Source organism: Peromyscus californicus, unplaced genomic scaffold (assembly GCF_007827085.1).
Source record: "Peromyscus californicus insignis strain IS unplaced genomic scaffold, ASM782708v3 Scaffold_22__1_contigs__length_63687245, whole genome shotgun sequence".
In the NCBI taxonomy this organism is placed as follows: Eukaryota; Metazoa; Chordata; class Mammalia; order Rodentia; family Cricetidae; genus Peromyscus; species Peromyscus californicus.
The window spans coordinates 9561940-9585959 of record NW_026294525.1 but is presented as its reverse complement, the minus strand read 5'-3'; the positions used below and the strand labels follow the sequence as shown (position 1 = coordinate 9585959).

At 48.1% G+C, this 24020-nt stretch overlaps 1 protein-coding gene across 2 annotated transcripts in view; it reads left to right on the top strand.

The window, feature by feature from the left end:
- Positions 1 to 24020, top strand: part of Sytl3 (synaptotagmin like 3) — a 58431-nt gene that overhangs the window by 1805 nt on the left and 32606 nt on the right. For both annotated transcript variants that reach the window (XM_052750875.1, XM_052750874.1), the window contains exons 2-3: positions 1242 to 1460; positions 14343 to 14407. In XM_052750875.1, coding sequence (XP_052606835.1) covers positions 1242 to 1460; positions 14343 to 14407 — 284 coding nt within the window. The remainder of the gene's footprint in view (positions 1 to 1241; positions 1461 to 14342; positions 14408 to 24020) is intronic.

Below are 24020 nucleotides of genomic sequence, written 5' to 3'. Positions count from 1 at the left end.
ATGTTTGAAGAGGGAGGGAAATTGTGTGATTAACCAAAGACACAAAGTTATTTTTCCATGCTCCTTTATTTCTTTATTCATTCATTTACTTATCTCTCTATCTGAGACGAGAGCTCTCTATACAGCCCTGGCTGCCCTGGAACTCCCTGTGTAGACCAGACCAACTTTGAACTATGTATAGTGCTCTGCCTGCCTCTGTGTACCTCCGTGCTCCAAATGCTGGGATTCAAGGGGTGTGTCAGCCGGCGGTGGTGGTGGCGCACGCCTTTAATCCCATCACCCAGGAGGCAGAGCCAGGAGGATCTCTGTGAGTTCGAGGCCAGCCTGGTCGACAGAGTTCCAGGATAGGCTCCAAAGCTACACAGAGAAACCTGTCTTGAAAAAAACTAAATAAAATAAAATAAAAAAGGGGGGGGTGTCACCACGCCTGTTCCCTCCTTTATTTCAAAACCCCTTAAATACACTTGTAAAGTCTAATTCATTGAAATAATAATAGGCTGAGAAAACAACTAAATGATTCAAATCTCTTTGGTGATTTAAAGAGACAGTATTTGGAAAAGTAACAGAGTCTGTGGATACTGGTGAGGAGGGTCCTGTTCTGAAAGGGTGAGCAGAGCACAAACTGCCATCTTTTGTCATGTAATCCTCACAGGCACCATGGGAGATAAGGCGATGTTTCACAGAAAACCCTGAGCAGAGAGACCAGCTCATACAGCCTTGTCAGATACCAAAGCCCTTTGCCTTATACGGCGGGTCTGTGGAGGCCCCTGTCTGTAGTCTGCTGTCCATGTCTGTCTTAGTTTTATTTATGTTGCTACGATAAATTACCCGGACAAAAAGCAGTTCGGGGGAGAAAGAGGTTTATTTTATCCTATGATCCCATTATTTACCACCCATTATTGTGGGGGAAGTCCAGGTAGGAAGTGCAAACAGCTCGTCACACCATCCACAGCCTAGGGCAGAGAGCAACCAATGCATACGTGTGTGCTTGCTTGCCCGCCCAGCTCCATTTCCCCGTTCTCATACAGTGTGCCCCTGCCTCGGGGATGGTGCCGCCCACAGTGGGCTGGTTCTTTCCACATCAATTAACTTCAGACACCTCCCACAGAGAGGTCCGCAGGTCAACCCGGTGTACACAATCCTTGTCCAGGCTCTTCCCAGGTGACTCAAGGCTATGCCAAGGTGGCAGTTAGAGCCCACCATCATACCACCCAATCCTTATTCGACTCCCTGGGTTGCAGGAAACTGAAAACACACCTGCAGCATCTTCGGTGGAAAGGGGCGAAGAGCTCGAGCCGGGAATACCGGGAGAAGTGCTGTGCGCGCTGCCAGCGGGCCCTGGGCCTGCTGCTGAACCGCGGGGCCGTGTGCCAGGGCTGCAGCTACCGCGTGTGCTCCGAGTGCCGCGTATTCCTGCGGAGGACTCGCACGTGGAAGTGCACAGTGTGCTTTGAGGACAGGTGAGCATGGTGGGTAGGGTGTGTAGGTTGAGTGTGTGTATACGAGCACACAAATGAGTGTTCTGTTCCTCCTCTGACCCAGGATGCAGGGATGGTCCAGAACCATCCTGGCTTCAAGCTCATCAGGTGTAGCCGTCACGCTCCAGTCATCAATAGATGCTTCCTGAAAGCATCATACCCAGTCTGATCTACAGATGCTTTCAGGCTGCCTAAGATAGAGCTTCTTTCCTCTGCTTGGGAGGGAGATATCTTAATTAAAAAATGATTTCATTGCCAGGTGGTGGTAGCACACACCTTTAATCCATCCTGGCACTCTGGAGGCAGAGGCAGGTGATCTCCTTTTTTTTTTTGAGACAGGTGTATCTCTGGAAGGTCTTACAAATTGATACAAGACTGGGCTGGCCTCGAACTTACAGAGCTCTGACTCCTGAGTGCTAGGATTAAAGCAGTGTGTCATTCATGCCCAGCCATAAAATGTGTTTGGTGACTGATGATGTCCTGACTCAGAATTTTCAACCATTTATTTGGGTTTCTCGACTAGTGCCTTAGTCTTTTTCTTTTTAAAGATAGGGTCTCGCGAAGCCCAGACTGACTTTAAACTCCATGTATGTATATCAGCCGAGGCTGATCTTGAACTCCTGATCGTCCAACCTCCACCAAGTGCTGACATTGCAGGGCCACTGTACACCCAGCCCAGTGCCTCGGTGTTCTTAGACCTTATCCCCTTCAGGAAAAGTGGCAGGGGATGAGAGCAGGGAGGTGAGCAGGGTCCTGAACTGCTTTCCCAGAGGATGTTTTGAAGGAAGTGGGCTCAGATACACAAATAGATGGTGACTATTGGTTATATACTGAGTCTGCATCCATTTTAATTATTTGATGTTGAGTGTTTTAAATTTTTCTATGTGTATTTTACATTCATGTATGTCTGTGCACCACATGCATTCCTGGTACCCAGTAGACCAGAAGAGGATGCTGTATCCCCTGGAACTGGAGTTAGAGATGGTTGTGAGCCACCATGTGGATACTGGGAATTGAACCCAGGTCTTCAGGAAGAGCAGCCAGTGCTCTTAACTAGTGAGCCATCTCTCATGAGGCTTTTTTGTTTGGTTTGGTTTTGAGACAGGGTCTCTACATAGCTCTGGTTGGCCTGGAACTCACTATGTAGACCAAGCTGGCCTGGGACTCAGAGATCCACCTGCCTCTGCCTCTCAGTGCTGGGACTAAAGGTGTGCACCACAGCACCTGGTTGATGGTGAGGCTTTTAACACAGAAAGTGGTGTTTTTGAACAAGTCATTTTGAAAATTAGCATAGTTGACCTGCAGTCCCCCTGTCCCAAGTGAGAGCAGGTCATGGGTTCTTTGAGACATGGAGGGGCACACCCACTTGAAGGAAGAGCACACATAGAGAATACCACAGGACTTACAGGAAGGGGGAAGTGTGAGGCAGATTGGAATCTATGAACGAATTCGAAGATGTGAATCTGGAGAGTGGCCAGAGACTTGGGTCTGAAAGCAACCTGTAATATCACTGCTCGTGTTGGAGGGGACCCTGGAACAGATCATCTGTTCCCTGGGAGATCCGAACACAGAGCAGCATTGAAGCTGCTCCCTTCCTAAACCTAAAAACTGTTTATTGCCTAAAACAGCAATGCCAGATTTCCTGTTCCCTTGCAAGGCTGAATGCACATCACTCCCCCTGCAATAAGCAAGTGGCTCCGCCCTGTGTTTGAACCAGTCTCTTCCTTTGGCCACAGCGCCATGTCTCCCCGTTCTGGATTGGTTGCCCTCCTTCCTTGGGCTTGCTGGAGTCACTGTCCTTCGGCTTTGCTCTTTTTTTTTTTTTTTTTTTTTTTTTTGGTTTTTCAAGACAGGGTTTCTCTGTGTAGCTTTGGAGCCTGTCTGGAACTCACTCTATAGCCCAGGCTGGCCTCAAACTCACAGAGATCTGCCTGCCTCTGCCTCCGGAGTGCTGGGATTAAAGGCGTGCGCCACCACCGCCCCGCCCTTCTGGCTTTTCTTAGAGAAAAATGTGGGCCTGGAGAAGGGATGGATTCCGAGCCATCTCTAGACAGGTCCAAGGACTTTCTTCCCCTCTCAGCCAGGCACCTGGCTTTGATGTCTTCATCAACCCTAACCAAGGAAATAATGAACGCTTAGCAATGTTTTCCCATCTAATAGTCAACTGCAAACTAAAAACCAAAGCAGAGGGTCTGGACTGAGGCAATCTCCTAGGGAGGGCACTGTGTTGAAATCTCTGCCCTACACGGCATCATGCCCGGCATTGTAACTTGACCCACTAAATACACAAAATGTCATTTCTATAACCCCCAGCTTCCTTATTTCGAAATAAGGATGTTTCTCAAAATACCTGTGATAGTTGCGTCACTCCAGGTGGATCCGTGAAGAAAGCCGTGTTAGAAGCAAGCGGGTTCACAGTAACTCGGGCTTTCTCTCACTTCACTCTGCCCACTTCACACTCCGCACTCCCAGCTCCAGCTTTGTCCACACGGGGCCACCATCCAGTTTCTGGGCTGCAACAATCCGGAGGCCTTGCCGAGCTTACCTGTTCCCCCCGCTCTCCCCATATCACAGAGTGGGACCTGGGAACGGGTCTTAAGTCCATTCAGGTTTCTTTCCCCTACTTTTCCCTCAGTAAAAAATAAGAACTAGATGAGGAAAGTAGGTTTTTCAAATCAAGAAAGAGGGAGACTTGGGGGTACCCATGAAAAGTGTACGAAGAAGGGCCAGAGCGGTGGACTTCTGAGTTCCAGGATAGCCAGGAGGACTACATATGGAGACCCTCTTTTTAAAAAACAACATACAGGCCGGGCGGTGGTGGCGCACGCCTTTAATCCCAGCACTCGGGAGGCAGAGCCAGGCAGATCTCTGTGAGTTTGAGGCCAGCCTGGGCTACAGAGTGAGTTCCAGGACAGGCGCAAAGCTACACAGAGAAACCCTGTCTCGAAAAACCAAAAAAAAACCCAACATACAACTTAGATTCCTGCCGAGCAAAAGGCCTGCACAGTGTGCTGGCTGGGGCTGCTGGGGCCCCAGGAGACATTTGGCAGACGGCATCTTCCTTCAGGGCAAGGTTTCTCTTGGAGACCTGCCTGGTGCTGAGAGGCCCAGAGCTCAGGGCAGGGAAAGATGAGGGAGCCAGGCTGACTCAGTTGGCAGTGACCCCCGGATCATCACAGTGGGAGAGTGCTTTCAAGCCTTCTTTAAAGCACCCCTTAAGAGTGGCTACTACTGCCGTTCACACTTCAGAGGGGATGCTGAAGCAGAGGATGGTGTAAATAGTGTAGAGCCTGGAGCCCAGGCTCCCCTTCTTCATTCCTGGCCCTGCCTGCTGGACTTGTCCTGGGAAGCCAGCCTCCTAAGAGGCACATGGAAAGCCTCTGTGCTAGGCCACAGGGATTGGTGTTGAAGTGCATACTCTTGCTCTACAGCCACAACAAAAGGTCCGTGGCTATGTGATCTGCTGGCCTGAAGAAGTGGAAGACAGTGATAAATGAGCAACAGGAACTGGGTCTGGAAGTGTGGGTTTGTAATTACACTTTTTCCAGAAGCTGAGGAATGGGGGTCACAAGTTCAAGGCTTGCCTGGGCTGTAGAGCGAGTGTGAGACCAGCCTTGGGGGCTTGTGCCATGGCTAACCATGCAAGGCCAACAACTTAGTAAGGCCTGTCTCAATGTGAAAAATAAGAATGGCGGTGATAGAGTGTTTGTCTAGTATGTTCATGGCCTTTGGTCAACACCCAGTACAGTTTTTAAAAAGTGTAGTAAAAACGCTGTTGCAATGCAGGGGGCTGATGGCAGGAATGATAGGGAACTTGAAGGGTCATTCAAACAGGGACTGGGCTCTAGTGAGCCAAGGAAGGAAGGAGGAGGCATGGTCCTGAGTCTGTCAGATAGCATGGCTTGTAGAGGTGGATTGTAGGGTATCGGAAAGCAGAAAGAAATGGAGAAGTCAGGAATCAACAGGAGTGAGGAAGGATGTATGGTCGTCAGCAGGAGCTGATGGGAAGGGGTGACTCCAGCGAGAGGGGATTCCAATGGGAGGCGCCGATTCCCAAGGAAGAGCGAGATGCCGTGGGAAGCATGTGATTTCAACAGTAAAGCCGATTCTATGGAAAGGGGGTGTGTTGTTGAAGGTTTTACTCTTTTTGGGGACCCACCATCCAGCTCCCAAATGAATCACACACAGAGGCTTATTCTTACTTATGAATGCCTGGCCTTAGCTTGGCTTATTTCTCGCCACCTTTACTTAGCTTTAAATTATCCTGTCTACCTTTTGCCTCTGGGCTTTTCCTGTTCTGTTATTTCTGTAAATCTCACTCCATGGCTGGCTGGGTTGCTGGGTGGCTGGGTGGCTGGGTGGCTGGGTGGCTGGGTGGCTGGGTGGCTGGCCCCTGGAGTCCTCCTCTTTCTCTTGCTCCTTCTTCTCTTTCTCTTGCTCCTTCTTCTCCATCTCTTTTCCTCTTCCCAGATTTCTCCCTCTATTTATCTTCTCTGCTCTTCAGCCCCGCCCATCCTTTCTCCTGCCTCACTATTGGCCGTTCAGCTCTTTATTAGCCCATCAGGTGTTTTACACAGGCACAGCAACACAGCTTCACAGAGTTAGACAAATGCAGCATAAACAAAAGTAACACACCTTAAAGTAATATTCCCTAACAGGGGTGGTTCCCTGGGGAGAGGCGATACTGTGGACTAGGGTACCCACAGTTAAAAGGAGGCGATTTCAGTCAGAGGAACACACGTGAGCAGAAGGAAGCAGCGTGAGCGAGCAGCGGCCGCCAACCCTTGGTTTTTGGTTGAGGTAGACTGTTCTGCCGTGAAGTGGTCCAAGGTAACAACTGTGGAAACGTCAGGGAAGCTAAGTTGCCACGATTTGATTTTTTTTCCCCCTTTAGAACAGTATAAGAAGTGAAATCAAATCCCTGGCTCCCGAAAGAAGCCTGCTTACTTGTCTAAAGCAGATTTCTGAGGAGTTCCTCTTGGGCAGACCTTCCCGTCCTCAAACTGTTCGCTCTTGTCTACTGCCTTGTAGTTGTCTGGGACTGTAAGAAGCCGTTTATTCTTTGGGTATTCGTGCTTCAGGGTCTTGTGTGGTGTTGGGAATGGAACCTGGGGTTATATGCATACACTTTTTTCCCCCTGCTAACAGAGCTCAAACCTAGAACCTCATGCATGTTGATCAAGCCCTCCACCACCGAGCTACACCCTCCAGAAGTTGCATGCCGATGGTCTCAAGGGGTATTTGCTCCTGCTTCACACTGGGAGTGGACTGTCAGCCATCAGAAAGTCAGTGAGCCACCGAGCTGCACCCCAGTCCCATAGGACCAGGGATCCCCTGGATATGGCCAAACAGTGAATCCTGTTTGCTTAAAGCATTAGGGAATTGTTTTACTTAGAAAACAAACAAAAACTCCATTGTATGTGTGTGGTTCTCATGCACGAACTTTGTAGATGACAATGTCTTGCTAAATACCGAAAGGTTGGACGCTTCTGCTTGGACTGGATACATTCAAACCTGAAACTCGGGGAGTTATACAAGTTTGAAAGTATTTGAATAATAAGTGTGTCCTGGGATTTTTGTAAAACTAGAGCCAAGTGTCTTAGTCAAGGTTTCTATAGCTGCGATGAAGCACCATGACCAAAGCAGCTTGGGAAGTACAGAGTTTGTTTGGCTTACACTTTCACAGTACTGTTTGTTCATCATCAAGGAAGTCGGGACAGGAACTCAAACAGGGGAGGATCCTGGAGGCAGGAGCTGATGTACAGGCCACAAGGGGTGCTGTTTCGTAGCTTGCTCAGCCTGCTTTTTATAGAACCCAGGACCACCAGCCCAGGGATGGCACCACCCACCAAGGGCTGGGCTCTCCCCATCAATCACTAAGAAAATGCCCTACAGGCTTGCTTACAGCCTGATCTTATGGAGGCGTTTTCTCAATTGAGGCTCCCTCCTCTCAGATGACTTTAGCTTGTGTCAAGCTGACAAAAAACTAGCTGTCACCCTGAGTCTGAGATGGAAAGTTCCAGATTGCAGCAAATACTACTGATGTTTTAGGGGTCTGTTTCAGATTGCTCAAATGTCCCGGACGCACCATGATGCCAGTGGAGTTTGAGTGAGTTCAGTTGAAAGTTGACCCTGGGCATCTGATTACCACGCTCTCAGGTTACCCCTTATAGAGCAGAAATGATTGACACAAGATTCTGGAGTTTATTAGAAGGGATTCTATTTGGTTTGAAGTACTTTTTCTTTTTTGGTGTGTGCATGCATGTGTGTGCATGTGCATGTGAAGGGCAGGGGTTGCTGCCAGCTGTCTTTCTCCACATGATACGTGGAGGCAGGGATCTCTCCCCTGAAACCAGAGCTCACAAACTCGGCTATTCCAGCCAGCTTTCTTCCAGCCTGGATTCCCTCTCTCCACCTCTGTGTTCTGGGATTATAGGTGGAGACATCACGCCCACCCAGCATTTACGTGGGTGATGGGAACTGAACTGCAGTACTTTGGCTTTTTTTGTGGCAAGTATATTGCCCACTGAGCCCTTGATTAAATTACTTTTTAGATTAGGATTTGGGGAACTGAGGGCCTCGACCATGCTAGGCAAGTGCTCCCTCACTGGCTAGAATGCCCACCATTTTATTTGTTTATTTTTACATTTTTGAGCCAAGGTTTGCCCAAGGTGCCTCACCTGGCCTTGGACTTGCTCTGTAGACCAGAAGCTTGAGCTTCTCATTCTCCTGCATCAGCCTCTCCCATAGGGAGTCCACGTCTGCATCACCAGACCCTGCTAGGTTGGGAGTTGGATTGGATGTAAACATGTTCTTACAAGATGGAATATTGTGTTTTCTGCATGGCATGAGAGGAATTTTATTGAAAATCAAATGATATTTTATTTATTTATTTATTTATTTATTTATTTATTTATTTATTTATTTATTTATTTATTTATTATGTATACAGAAGAGGGCGCCAGATCTCATTACAGATGGTTGTGAGCCACCATGTGGGTGCTGGGAATTGAACTCAGGACCTCTGAAAGAGCAGTCGGTGCTCTTAACCTCTAAGCCATCTCTCCAGCCTGAAAATCAAATGATATTTTAACAAAGTTCCTGCAACAAATATGTTTCCTATTGAAGTAAAACTTCCTGGAGTTTAGAAAAATCTCTAAATTCCAGACTAACCCTCAGTATTTCCATAATTGCATTGTTTAGACAAAATCCTGAGTTACCACTTTCAGTCTACAAAGACAGATCACCCACTGTGAATGTGAAGTACTTCACATCCGCTGTTGTTGGTGAGCGCGGTGCTTCTGTGACGAGAGGGCCAGCCATCTGAAAGACCGAGGAAAGTGACAGCCGAGAGTGTCCAAGCCAGGCTTTCACTCGGTTCTGAGACTGGAGTTCACTTTCTTCACTGCCCACCTTCTGTTTCGAACTTGATAGGCTTTTATCTAAAGCTCACCTTTAGCACTGCGGATGGAAATGGCGTTTGTGCGTGCTGCTTGGGGGTGGTGTGCTGGGGGTGGAACCCAGGGGTTTTAGTGACCTAACAAGGACTCCACGGAGCTGCCTCTCCAGATCTGTGTGTTTCTCATGCTTCATAAACAAGTCAGATATATTGTGTAAAGTATCTCACATAGTCAGACATTAGCCAGGAAGAATTACTAACAGGCAGCGTTCTGTCTAGTCCTCGAGGGGTGGCACATGCCATTTCATGTGGAATGTGTTTACTCGGCTGAAGAACAGGGAAATTAGTTACAGGATTATGATATTTTATTCATGTACAAAAAGAGAGTAAAGATTCTTAATATTCTTTGAAGTCTTGAAGCCCAAGCAGAGAGTGAAAATGCAGAAAATGATAGGATGCTTTTGTGTGTCTGACTTGGGAGGGTGCATGTTTGTGTATGTGTACATGTGTGTATGTCTAAGCAAGGGCACGTGTGTGCCGTGTACACATTGGAACTCAGAGGACACAGCCTTAGGTGTTGGTCCTCGCCTTCCACCTTTTTATTTTAGAGATTTATTTTTAATTGTGTATGTTTAGAGTATGTGCCCATATGTGTTGGTGCCCTCAGAGGCCAGGGACATCAGATCCCTTGGGAGCCGGAGTTACAGATAGCTGTGAGCGGCCTGATGTGAGTGCTGGGAACTGAACCCGGGTCCTCTTCGAGAGCAGGACGCACTCAGAACTGCAGAGCCAGCTCTCCAGGCCTGTCTTCCACCTTCGTCTGAGACGGGATCTTTGATGTTCACCACTGTGCATGCCAGGGTAGCTGGCCTTCGAGCTCCTGAGAATTCCGCCTCCTCCCATCTGGCCGTTGCTGGAATTACAGGCTCCTGCTGTCACATCTAACTTTATGTGGGGTCTAGAGACCCGAACTCAGACCTTGAGACTTGTGACACGGACTGTGTCCACTGAGCTCAGCACTGGAATACTTTTTTTGCTGCTTGCTAAAGAGAACACATTGTTGAGACAGGGCCTTAGTAGGTAGTTCAGGCTGGCCTCAAACTCAGAATTCTCCTGCCTCCACCTCTTGAGTGGTAGAACTAGCAGGCTCATGCCAGCGTCCCCAGAAAGAAAATGCTTCCACACAGTTGTGTGCATCATTCTTGTGGAAGGTCGGGCTCATTCTGTGGTCAACACTTGATTGCAGTTCTTGCCTTTAAAACCCTTTGGAGAATTAGTGCGCTTTTTATTTTATGATGTCTTTGGTTTGTACTCTTCGTGGTCATCTGCTTACTTCAGCTGGAGCCGGTCACCATCCAGGAGGCAGTTTATCCGGGCTGGCACTTTGCATGGTAATCAAGTCAAGTGCTACCCTGGTGCGCACTCAAGGTCACAGAGGGCTGGAGTTGAGAGTCTGGGCAAGTGGGTGGAGGTGGTTATTTCCGCACATTATGCTTTGATAAGGATTTCCATAATAACTTATGCATGTCCACAAGACAGACCAGAGTGTATTCCCAAACCAGCAGACGTCATACTCGACATACTGGTGTCAGATGACTCAGCTCCCGACCCGGTCCATTGATACAGCTATTTCAGTATTGTCATGAATGAACCTCTTTTATTTTGCAGAAAGAGGGCTGCCCTGGGGTTCCTGTCCAACCATACAGCTGACCTTAGGCTGCTATACTCTGAAATCCCACCTACGCTGAAGTGCTTTGGTGGCGGTCGGATTAGAGTCTGGAATTTCTTTTGATTCAAATGCATACTTACTGGTTTTCAGAAACCAACAATGTGCCCTTTTCCTAAGAAAGCAGTTGGGTCTGCCGATTTCCCCATAACTTCCTGCTCTCCACACAGTTACCCATAATTACCCGGAGGACTGCATTTCCCAAGCCAGTGGATTTGAGTGTGCCTTCTAGGGGCCTCCCCACAGTGGGGTGACCTCACTGGCTTTCTAATCCTGGGTCTTGCCCTTTTAATCAAGAAATTCAATAAATGCCTCCTTGTCTTCTGGAATGTAATATTACAGAGACATCTGAAGGAGTTTTATCACTTGCTGTTTATGCTCTAGAAATATCCCCATCTTAGTTAGGGTTTCTATTGCTGTGAAGAGATACCATGACCATGGCAACTCTTATAAAGAAAAACATTTAATTGGGCTGGCTTACAGTTTCAGAGGTTCAGTCCATTATCATCATGGTGCAACATGGTGGCATGCAGGCCGACATGGTGCTGGAGAAGGAGCTGAGAGTACTACATCTTGACCTGTAGACAACAGGAAGTAGCCTGAGACACTGGGCATGGCTTGAGCATATGAGACCTCAAAGCCCACTTCCACAGTGACACACTTCCTTCCACAAGGCCACATCTCCTAATAGTGCCACTCCCCATGAGTTTATGGGGGCAATTACATTCAAACTCCCACAGGCCCCCCTTCCCGGTCCTTACAGTTAAAAAGTGTCTGGGAAAGGGGGTCTTTCCTCTTGATCTTTATGGACCAAGGAACACACTTTTGAACTCTTGGTTTTTCAGCCTCTTGAATTTGCCCATTTCTAAGCCAATATTTTCTTCTCTTCCATTTGGTTATCCCCGCCCCCTTCTTTTCTTTTGCTAGGGATTGACCTTATTGCCTTGCACATGCTAGGCCAGTGCTCCACCAGCTACAGCCCCAGCCTGGAGAATAATTCTTAGTGAGCAGCTTGGCTTCACACTCCATTTGTGTTATATTCTCTCCCGAATTTCTGTCTTTTCCTTCTTTTGTGTTCTGGGAAAGCAGCTGAACTGAGCCTCAGTCAGGACTTAGCTCATTTGGTTCTGCCGTTTTTGTTTTTCTCCAGACAGGGCTTCTCTGTGTAGCCCTGCCTGTCCTGGAACTTGCTCTGTAGACCAGACTGGCCTCGAACTCAGAGATCTGCCTGCCTCTGCCTCCCAAGTGCTGGGATTAAAGGCATTTGCTGCCGCTGCCCGCTGGTTCTGCCTTTTCAGCGTCAACAGGGCTCCCTGTGCACGGGCCTGGTCAGTGTCCTAAACCCCCCACTCTGTCCCCTGAACTCTGCCCCGTGTCTCCTCACTCTGGCCTGATTTCCTGCTGCCGTTTGGGGTTCTTTTGTGCAGCAGCAACAGCCATGTTTCTGAAAGCTGCTTCCTGCTAGTGCTTTCTAGTTGCCATGGTGACGCTTGCTCAGCATGGTCGTTCCCCTGGTCTTGCAGGCTCCATGATATTGCCTGTGGCATTTTGCCAGCTGCTCTTTGCTGTCTCCTCAGACCTCTGGGTGAGGGCTGTGCCCATAGTGAGTGCTTCCCGCCTGGTGCTCAGTCCCTTTGGTAACATGAACCCCCCTTGAGGGCACACTGCTACAGCCTCTATCCACTTTGGATCCCACCTCATCCCTTTCTTCCCAGGGTGCTCCCTGGAGAGGCAGGAATATTCATTGACTCACCAGTACACTGTGCTGGGACCTGTGAGTGTGGCTCTGGCTGTGATGGACAGGGGGCCTGGGGAAGGGACATGGTGAATGTTTACAGGAAGGGTTGATAGCAGCCTGATAAAATCATTGCTTTATCTCTGTCACAAGTCCCCACTCTGCTCATAGTTACCTAGGATTTAATCATAAACATCTGTCTGTTTTCCTGTGCCAACGTTGCAAGCAGATCAGCTGGGCTTGTGGACAGACAAAACAAACCCACACTATTTTGCTTCGCCACTGCATCGCATCTTAGCTGCAGGGTTGTTTGAAGGAGAGTTTTTAATGGGGTGAATGCAGTCCGCTCTCAGCAGGAGTTAGAGGCCGGACTGGCCCACGCAGGAAACCTGTTGCTCTGTTTCACAGCAGTCCATTACTTAATCCGGAATTTTTGCATCTTGAGCATCTGGCAAGTCACCAGGGTCTCTTTGGGGTGTCCTTCAGGTTTCTTCGCCATCAGGGATTTAGTCAGAGAACAGACCTGCAGGGATGCGCCGCTTCAGGCATTCAAAGAATTCTGAAGACGCAGATCCACCCATCTCCCACCTCTTGTCAGCTGAACGGTGAACACACCTTCAGCGTCTCGGGGGACATCACATCCACTTTCTCGGCGCATAAAGCATAAATGTAACTGCGTCCCCACCTGCAGATGTAGCGGTCTGATGCACAGCGAAGATGTGCCCCTACATGTCTATTTAGTTCGCTGTTTGCTCGTAGTCATGAGGTCAAAACAGCTTTCTGCTAAGCTCCTCCAGCCTCCTCCATAGCAAACATCTGTGCTGGAATTTGCAAAGCACGTTCAACAGTTATCTCTCGTTTGCTAATTCGGCATTAGCAGGGTGGAAGAGCATAAAGATGGATGCTTTCGAGAAGCAGAGTGAGCACCAGGTGTTCGATGTTTAGACTTCCAGCCTCCCTCAGGCAGGGACTACCTTCCAGGAGTGTCCAGCCCGTGACTCTTAGGTTGCAAGAGCTCGTTTGTTTTAAGTGACATCTGGACACAACATTGTCATCTACAAGGACGACAGTGCAGGGTAATTCTGTCTTCTTGACACAAACTAAAGTCACCTTGGAAGAGGGAACATTAATTGGCGAAGTGCGTCCATTGGATCTACCTGTGGGCAGGTCTGGGGCCCATTTTCTTGACTGATGACTGATGTGGGAGAGCCAAGCCCATGTGGTCTAAGAAAGCAGGCTGAGCAAACCATCGAGCGAGAGCAAGCCAGTCAGCAGTGTTCTCCTGTGGTCTCTCCTTCAGCTCCTGTCGGAGTTCTTCTTGGCCTGGCTTTCCCTTGGTGATGGGCCGGAAGCCAGACAAACCTTTCCTCCTCCAGGCTGCTTTCGGTCAGTGTTTTATCACAGCACAGAACTCTCTCTCTCTCTCTCTCTCTCTCTCTCTCTCTCTCTCTCTCTCTCTCTCTCTCACACACACACACACACACACACACACACACACACACACACACACACACACACCTCAATGTTTTTAGCAAGTTTACAATTTTATGTTGGGCCATATTCAAAGCTGGCCTCAGGTTGGACACTTCTGAATGTGTGGGCCAAGACAATTCTTCATTCAACTGATCCAGAGAAGTCAAAACGTTGGGTGTCCATGGGCTACATAGAGAGGGGTTAGGGGCAGGCCAGGTGGCTAATACGTACCTGGAACTCCAGTTCCAATGGATCTGACACCTCTTTCTGGGCTCCGAAGTCACCAGGTATGTGTGTGGTACACAGACATGCATGCAGGCGAAGCACCCATACAAAAATAATACTATTGTTGAAAAAAATAAATATTTTTAAAGGTGTTATAATTGCTCACACCTGGAATCTCAAACGCTTGAGACGCTGAGGCAGGAGTGGAGCTATGAGTGTGAGGCTGGGCTGCAGAGTGAGTTCCAGGTCAGCTTGAGCTAGAGAGTGAGGCCTGCTCCCAACAAGACAATTCTGTTTGCTTTTCAGAAATGTGAAAATCAAAACTGGAGAATGGTTCTTTGAGGAACGAGCTAGGAAATTCCCAGCTGAAGGTAAGCGCTCTTAAAACTTTAACTGCTGTGAAATGAGCATTTCTAGTTTTAAAAGATTTGGCACTGAATTTTTTGGTTGAAAGGAAAAAAAAAAAAAAACCTCGTGGTCTTGGAATTGTCAAAACATGAAATGACAGTGTTTTCAGTAACAGAGCTGACTGTCTTTTACTCGAGCACCCCAAACCGAGGTGAGCTCTGGTGTACAAAATCGAACGAGTGCACCCTAAGCAGTCACCCCTAAGCAGTGGCAGAGAGTGGGGTGTGCAAGGCGGGACAAGCTCAGTGGCTAACACCGGGTTACTTCGGCTCACTTACTCTAGTAAGGGCTAACACTCATGGTAAGGGTTCCTTCTTGTTGTAAAGGGGCTCTCAGGACTTCCATATGCAACTCGGGTCAAGTAGACTCCTGTTTCCAGGATGCCAATCTATTGGGGATCTTTCCTCTTCCTCAGGGTTAGGGTCTTTTAGCATGGGTGACTCCATTTTTGTTTGGTCTGGCTTCTTGGGACCTTGCACCTTATACATCAAATAGAGTGACTGCAGTTTGTTCGCCCTCTCCCTTACTGACAGGCACGGTACCGCTTTGTTTGATTTTCACGGGGCAGGTCACTGTGGCGAACATCTTGTACAGGGCCCTTGGCAGTTCTCTGTAATTCCCTTGGATAGATTTTTCAAAAGGAGGATGGCTGGTTGGATGCGGGAACACTTGGAAGGGTTGTGATGTTTTGCCAACACACCTTCTAGGGAGGGCATTTCATTTGGTATGCGTGGCGGGATGGGCCAGCTGCCCTCTCCCCATGATCCGGCCCTCTAGGAAGCATAATATCAAATTCCATTTGTGCTTCTGTTTTGACTGTTAAGTACTGTGGATTCATTTAAAAATTGGAGCGTGAGGCTGACTGGAGATAAGGCTTCATAGAACACTTGCCTGGCATGTGTAGGACCCTGGGTTCAGTCTGCCATCAGAAGAAGAAGAGGGCTAAGGAGGGGGAGGGAGGGAGAGGGAAGAGCAGGAAAAGAGAATGGCGATGTTAACAGCAAGCCGTTCCACCAGGGAACAGTCCCCACTGTTCTGTTATCCATTATGTCTGCCTCACCCCCATGTGTATACGTGTGCTCATGTACATATATTCCCATTTTAAAAACTAGGGACCAGTGAGGTGACTTTGGGGGCGAAGGGTGCCTGCTGCCAAGCCTGGCAACCTGAGTTCAGTTCCATATGGCAGAAGAGACCTAACTCCCACAAGTTGTCCTCTGACATGCCCCCCCCACACTAAATTAAAATGTTCTAATTTTTTAAAACTATTTAGTTGAATCGTAAGAGACTTAGGTATAAAAATGATTGATGACAATTTCATATGATATTTGCGTGATTGGGAACAATTTATCTTTAATTTTATCCTGGTTTTTCTCTGTGCGGTACTTTGTAAAGAACATTTTCCAGCTACTTAAACATCATGGACCTTATGGTTTCGGACGACCACATCTCCTCCATCCTCAGAATGTCCCATCATTTGTTCCACCAGGTTATGAGTGTGGGTAGCGGCTAAGGCAGGGCTCTTTGACCATAAAGGCGTTGTTATATCCACGAGTGCCCACCTCAGGCTAAGGTTCGGTGCTTTTCTTTTTAGCATTGGAAACCTAGAGCCAAGTTTAACGTTTAGTCGTAATTCCAGGGATCATTACGCCCTCAGCACCAATTTCCCCTTTTATGTGCTTGACTTTTCTCCCTTAATGGTCCTATCAGACATGTACCATTTAAGATAAACGTTACCAAAATTTCCGTGGAAGTAGACTACATGGAAGTAATAGTCAGTAAAGAACAATAGAGATAGATTGTGGTAGTGTTTACTGTGCCCACTTCCCAACCTTTAAAAAGACTTGAGAGGGCTGGCAGGATGGTTCAGTGTGGAACGCATTTGCTGCTCAATTATGAGGTTCTGGGTTCAAAATCTCCAGAACCCACATAAAAAAGCTAGTGTGACTGCGTATGTGCCGGTAGCCCCAGGACTGTGGTGGAGGATCACTAAGGCTTCCTGGGCTGCCAGTCTCCTCCAGGTCATGTGAGAGAACCTGGCTCAAGGTGGCGAGTGACAGAGCCAACACTGTGAGTGTGCACAGGTACGCACCACCACATCTGTGCACACACTATGTACATAGGCCATGTGCATAATAAAGATGTAAGAATAAGCAAAAATGAACCCCAGTCCCTCATTCTGCACAAAAACAGCATAAAAAATTATTTATTTTGGCTTACTTATTTTTTCCTGGTGATAGACTACATTTTTCTAAGCCTTTTAGTTTTATGGGTTTAATAAAAAATTATTTATTTTATGTGTGTGCCTGTATGTGTGCATGTATGTGCACAACATATATACGATGTCTGTGGAGGCCAGAAGAAGGGTGTTGGATCCCCTGGAACTGAAGATGCCTCTGATGTGGGTGCTGGGATCTGAACCCAGGTCCTCTGCAAGAGCAGCAAGTATTCTTACCCGCTGAGGCATCTCCCCAGCCCCTGCTTTTGCAGTATTGTTGAGGTTTATCTGTTCTCACTGGAGTCGTGGTGCACCCAGAGTTTCACTTCTCTGAAGTGTCTTTAGGAATCTTCCCTGGCCGTCTTGGCATTGTTTCCTCTAGATCTGCCCTCTGCAGCATTTGGTGGTGTGTGCAGAAGGCTTTTGATGTGGTTTCTGGGACCCCAGCTTCCTGATCAGCCGGGACTGGTTCAAGTATGTAGCTCCTGGCTTCACACACTAAAGCTGCAGTACAGTGAGACCCTGAGGGTGTATCAGATGAGGTGGGACTTGAACAAGTCATTGTAGGCAGGTCGCCAGGGCCTTCTTTATGAGCACTGTGGGTTTCCAGAGTCACTAATAAAGTGGCTATGTTAATTATGATGGATGTTTTTTTACATCACTAGTGATTGCAAATCTGAAACTGGAAATCACCTTGACCCTGGGCGCCGCCTTCTGGCTGGTTGCTGAAGTGCAGGTTTACTCTGGTGCCGATGGTAGCTTTTTATTTTGTTCTACAAATTTGACGTTTTTATGCCTCAATAGTCTTCAGTTTGTAGAGCATCTGCTTACTGTGCACAAAGCCCTGGGTTTGATCCTCCACACCGTATAAAATGAAGCACAGCGGTGCATGCTTGGAATCCCAGAGCTTAGGCACCAGGGGCAGGAGCATCAGACGTTCAAGGTCATCTTGGGTACAGAGTGAGTTTGAGACCAGCCTGGACTACCTGACCCCTTGAGTAGTGTGTGTGTGTGTGTGTGTGTGTGTGTGTGTGTGTGTGTGTGTGTGTGTGTGTGTGTGTGTGTTCATAAAGTAGATGAAAGTCAGGCAGTATGCACATCTGTGACCAAAGCACTGAAGAGCCTGTCTCAAAAACACACACACACACACAAGCCAGCAAGCAGCATCAGTACTTTTAATACTAGTTAAAAGAGAGTAAATGTTATATGTAAATAATCTACTCAGACTTCCTCTATTGTGAATAACTGGAAATAAAATGATTAGGGAAGCTGGCCCTCCACACTCCCTCAGCTAACTGTCTCCGGGGCCCATTACATCACAAACCAGGGTGAGTTTTGTGTCTGGTCATGATGGAGGACCAGAAATCTTCATCCCCTTCTGGGGCAAGCAGGGTTAATTTTTCAAATGACTTTTAAGGGTCTCATTCTTCTACACAGGCAACTTAGTCAGTGCCCATCTGGTCACAGGATTTTGAAGACAGAACCAGACTGGTGTGGGCCTGAAGCTCTCGGGCTCATGAATGAAGAGCAGTAGGAGGCTGGGGTACAGCTCAGAGCAGAGCGCTTGCTCAGCATGCACAGGGCACAGGGTTCCATCCCTGTGCAGAAAGGACAAAAGAGTAGCTGGGCTGGCGAGAGATGGTTCAGCAGTGAACTTCGACAACTCCTGTGGTTTGTTCTCCAGGCTCCACACAGAGAGGAGTGACTCCCAAATCTCTCTCTCTCTCTCTCTCTCTCTCTCTCTCTCTCTCTCTCTCTCTCTCTCTCTCTCAACAAAATTTTTTGTTTGTTTGTTTGTTTGTTTTTGTTTTTTTCGAGACAGGGTTTCTCCGTGTAGCTTTGCGCCTTTTCCTGGAACTCACTTGGTAGCCCAGGCTGGCCTCGAACTCACAGAGATCCGCCTGGCTCTGCCTCCCGAGTGCTGGGATTAAAGGCGTGCGCCACCACTGCCCGGCTCAACAAAAATTTTTTAAAGAGATAGGTTCCATTAAGTATGTGTATAGCTCTGCTCAAGACCATTACTGTTCACTCAGTGAACGCCCACCTACCCCGTTCATCAGATAGACTCGGCAAGGATGGTTCTGTAGAGCTCACTTACAGTTCATGTGAGTTCACACTCCTGCTAGTGTATTTAGTGAAATCACATTTATTTTCCAGAAATAAAATAGTGTATTTCTTTTTTTAATTTAGTTTAATTTTTATTTTTATTTTGTTTTGCCTGCATGCATGTCTGTGTGAGGGTGTCAGATCTTGGAGTTATAGACAGTTGTTAGCTGCCATGTGGGTGCTGGGAATTGAACCTGGGTCCTCTGGAAGAGCAGTAGGTGCTCTTAACAGATGAGCCATATCTCCAGCCCTCTATTTCTTAGATTGAAGAAAAGGTGGGATTCTGTTTTTGATTGCTTTTTTTCTCGAGGTTCTCCTTAAGAGGAAAGCCCACAGAACACCACCACAGAGGGAATGATGCACTCTGGAAGTGATGCTCCCAGCAGCCTGGGTGCTTGTCAGGCCTCTGAGTTTCAGACTGGTCCAATCAAGCTGGGTAGAGCAGAGATAATCAAGTCAGCTTTCATGATCAATAGATAAAGTGAGACCTTGACCTTTAAACTTTCTGCTTTTACCCAATGTTTGTAAGTAGTAATCTTGATTTTCTTTTCCATTAAAAAATCAATTTAGTTCCTTTGCAATTTCACAGATATATATGTATATATAATGCATTCTGATTACCCTCCCCAGGACCTTTCCTACTTCCTTCACAACTCTGTCAACACCCCCATCCGCACCCACCCCCTCCCCATATTTATGACTTTGGGATGTGTTTTGGGGTTCCTTCTTTTGAGTTGTTGGTCAGGAGAACTTAGTAAGCCTTCATATCACTATTTAGCTAGTTTCGGTTCCTATTAACATTATAATCGTAACCACTGCCCCTTGCATGGAATGCCTTCTCCTGGGTACCTAAGATAAGAAGATGAGGCTCCTGTCCTTGGAGATTTCTCAGTCTAATGGGGGACATGAACATACAGCCAGCTTCCCATGGGAAAGGCACAGGGTCTGTACAGTAGCCTGTGAGAGACCAGCCTCTCACTGACAGTTCATTATTCCAGGTTCAGTTCTGTCGCTATGATAAAACAGCCAAAAGCAACTTAGGGGAGGGTTTATCTGGCTCAAAATTTCAGGTCACAGTTCATCACCAAGGGGAAGTCAAGGCAGGAACCCAGCTGGCCACATCACATCCTCAGGCAAGAGCAGGGAGAAATGAATGCATTCTTGCTTGCTTAAATCTCAACACCCAGCTAGTTTTCTTCAGGCTTATACGATTCGGAGCCCCAAACTAGGGAATGGTGCTGCCCAGAATGGGCTGGGTCTCCCTACATCAATTAACAACCCAGACAGTCTCCCAGAGACATGCTCTGATCTAGAACCTCAGCTCCAACCTGATTAGTCAATTCCACAAGTGAAGCGCTCTCCCAGGTGATTCCAGAGTGTGCCAAGTTGACAGTTTAATCTGACAGCACACAGCAGCCATCCTGCTGCTGTAAATAAACCATTAGAAAGACACGAACAAGAGGTACGGACAAGGTCCAGTGTCGGCTGAGTTACGCTGTGTGTCTGGGAGGCTGACCTGACCGGGACCAAGTGCGTGGGACCATGGTGGCCTCAGGTGACCCTGGAGAGGAAGGTGATGACTAGCTCACAAAGGGTCTGGCTTCCTAGGACACCACCATAAAGTGCCAAAGCCTTTTGTCGCTTTCATAGCTCCAAGCAATGGAGAGTTATTTTTAGTTAGAGGCTGGAAACCCAAGACCAAGGTGACGGTGAGACCATGCTTCCACGTGTTGGTCTAGCCTCCGGTGGTCCTCAGCAGCCTCTGGCATGTCCTTGGCTTTTAGGAGCTTCACCCCAGTTCTGCCTTCATTGCTACCTACCATCTCCATATAGTCTCCATGGCTTGGATCCACATTTCCCCTTTTATACAGATACAGCCCTACCAGATGAGGATTGTGATGGTTGGTTTGATCTGCCCCCAGCAGCCCTGTTTCCCCCATGTCCTCTTCTAGGTGAGAACAGAGTGGGTCTGGTGGGCAGTGTCTCAGGATGCAGGGAACTCCTAGCCCTATGAGGGAGATACAGCCCTGGGCTTTCACTCTGGGTAGCCAAGTACCTACTTGAGAAGGGGAAGGGGAAGGGGAAAGTAGTGTGCCCAAAGAACTCTAATTTTAAAAAAATGTGTGTGTGTGTGTGTACGTACACACATGCGCATGTGTGTATCAGCTGCCTTCAAGACCTACTGCATGGTCTTCCAAGGAGTCCGTACCATCTAGGAGCTGGTCTTGCCTGCAGCTGGGCAGGATGCAGGCCCCTCCAGGCCTCCTCCTCCCTATTCCCCTGAGCTCCAGGGAGTGTCCTCTGTGCACATTTCCTCAGAGGGCTACAGGAATCAGAAACGTGTTAACAAACAAAAGATTTAATGGTTTTGAAGAACTAGAAGCCACAAGCAAGGGGAAAGAGCGAACAGGGGATGAATAAAAGACACGCATCGGGCGGTGTGTCTGATTGCTGTGTGCACCCAGTCACCCTCATTTTGGGGTCTCATCATTTTGTTCTGATCCACAAATGAGGGTGGATCTGAGGTTCTGGGTAGCCTCCCGTTTCCCCACAATACGGCACGTGGACCCGAGGCAAGCTTACATTGTAAGCTAAGAACTTTTTAAAAAAGGTTTTATTTGTTTTTATATGTATGGATGTGTGAGTGTATGTACGTGCACCACATGCGTGCCTGGTGCCCACCGAGGTCAGAAGAGGGAATCCGATCCTCTGGAACTGAAGTTTCAGAGGGTTGTGAACCACCACGTGGGTGCTGAGAACTGAACCTGGGTCTTCGATGAGCGTAACATGAGCTCTTAGCCACTGAGTCATTTTTCTAGCCCCTAGAATTTTTCAATTGGTTTAAAAAGTTAATGTTTGTGATCATGTAAGTTTGGTCAGAACACAGCTGTGTGTGCACCCTTTAATGATTCTCAGGGCTGCCTTTCCAAGCACAGGCCCTGAGAAAGGAAGCGCTTCCCACTTGGTCTTGGGCGTCAGCTTGCCATAGCCTGCAGGGGGCAGCAGAGAGCCAGACATACAGCGGCAAGGCCCTTTTCTGTGGCCACGGGAGCCTAAGAAAAGAGGCCAGACTGGGGGTTCATAGAGGGTTAGGAGATGACAGTCTGGGGTAGGGATGCCTGGGAAATACCCCCAAGAGACAAGGTGGGGGGGGTGACAGTAATTGCGGAGGCAGAGGTCAGCTGCATCCTGGGTAAACCAGGCACGCAATAAGAAACTGTAAGTTATTTGAACTGTAAAGGGCAAGGGCTGTAGGGCATGGAGGAGCCCAGGCAAGGCAAGGGACACCGTGTAGGGCTCATGATTTAGGCACTGGGTGACAGAATGATAGCATCGGATCTGGGGGTGTGGGAGAACAGTGGCCTTGGGGGTTGTGCCTCAGCGCTGGGTGCTGCGGATCTCCAAGGGCAAGCAGGGGAGAGAGGTGAAATGGGCCATGACGTGGGTGCCCAGGGCTCACTGTCCTTGTCTCTGCCCGGGTCCTGTTGGGTACACGGCTGTGCCAGTTTCCTCGTCAACCTTTCTTCCCTTTCCTCTGCCTCCGTGTCCACCGTCACCATGCAGTGGAGTTGGCTGTCTCTCAGTTCCTACCCAGACACTGCCATCGAGGCAGCCCCTGTAGATGGGGGGATACGAGTGTTGCCTTCTGTTTTTACTAGTTTAGCTGGCAGCCTTCAGGAGAGGCCTTCTGTTCTGCCTTGGGGAAGTACTTCTTAGTGGACCAGCCTAGGGGGATGCCCCCAGGTCGCTTTTAGAATACTTTTATGAAGCCCCCAAAATGTACACAGACATCAAGACTCAAAACACATGGGCTGATGTGACTCAGTTGGTAGAGTGCTTGCCTCGAGAACAGGAAGCCTTGGGTTTGAGCCCTCACACCACATAAAATCAGGGGCAGTGATGGACACCTGTGAGTCCAGCCCTGGGAGATGGAAGCACCAAGATTTGACCTTCAAGACCTCCTCAGACTATGTAGGGAGTTCAAGGCTAGCCTGGGCTATACAAGACCCTGTTTCAAAACAAAACAAGACAAAAATCCTTTAGATATGATTTTAAGGATTCCTGCACCTTCTGAAGCCAGCCCAGCTAAACACCCAGAGTTGGGGATACATCCTGCTTTGAGGGTTGGGACTTGACATCAGGGTTTAACTCTGAATGTTGTCCGTCTCTCCCAGAGGCACTTCTGCCAATCCTGGTGTCCTCAATATCCCATTCTGCCAGTGTGTCCTTAGGAAACACGGACACCCAAATCTGTGCAATGGATTAAAATCTTTCAAACAGCACAAGAGTACTCCTGCCCCCCAGGGCCCTGGTGAGTTGGGCTGCGTGGAGGTTCTAGAAAGTTCCTTGAGCTACAAACCTGCTACCACACTGCAGCCCCACCCATCACCGTGTTGGTGGCTAAGAACCACTGTGGTCACAGGAATATGGACAGGCAGAATTTTATCTGGGGGAGGGAGTAGTTCATCATGAGACCAAAAGGGGCTGCTATGGGGGGTGCCGTCTGATTTAGGAAATTATTAGTCACTCTAACTAGAAATAAGTAGATTACATTTTTAAAGAGATTAGCTTAACTCTTCATCACAAGGGGCATTCTGTATGCAGTGTTTCCTGGGGAAGGAACTAGAGAACTTAAAGGATTGTTTCAAATTACCCAGATTTAGAAAATCTAATTCAACATCAGCTTCTAATAGAAGCAGTCCCAGACATGATGGATTATAGGATGTGTGTGTGTGTGTGGTGGTGGGGGTTGCTATTAACAAGCCAGTGATTTTTTTCAGGACTGGAAGGCTGCACAATAATCCCCACCATCTATAATTTTATTTTTATGTTTATTATTTATTTTATGTGCATGGGTGTTTTGTCTGTATGTATGTCTGTGCTCCACATATGTGCCCACCAAGGCCAGAAGAGGGCCTTGGATCCTCTAGAATTGGAGTTACAGATGGTTGTGAGCTGCCATGTTGGGTGCTGGGAATCAAAACCAGGTCCTCTGAAAAATGAATCCGTGCTCTTAACTGCTGAGCCAGCGCTATGTTTATTAGTGGTTTGTGTGAGCGCGTGTGCATGTGTGCATACACGTGCATGAATGTGCCAAGCACACGAGTAGTGATCAGAGAATAATTTGGGGGAGGGGTCTCTCTCCTTGCACCATATGGACTTGGGGGATGCAGCCCGAGTTGGGAGGTTTCGTGGCACGTGCCTTCACCTGCCACTCCTTCTCACCCATCTTCTGACTCCTGAGCATTTCT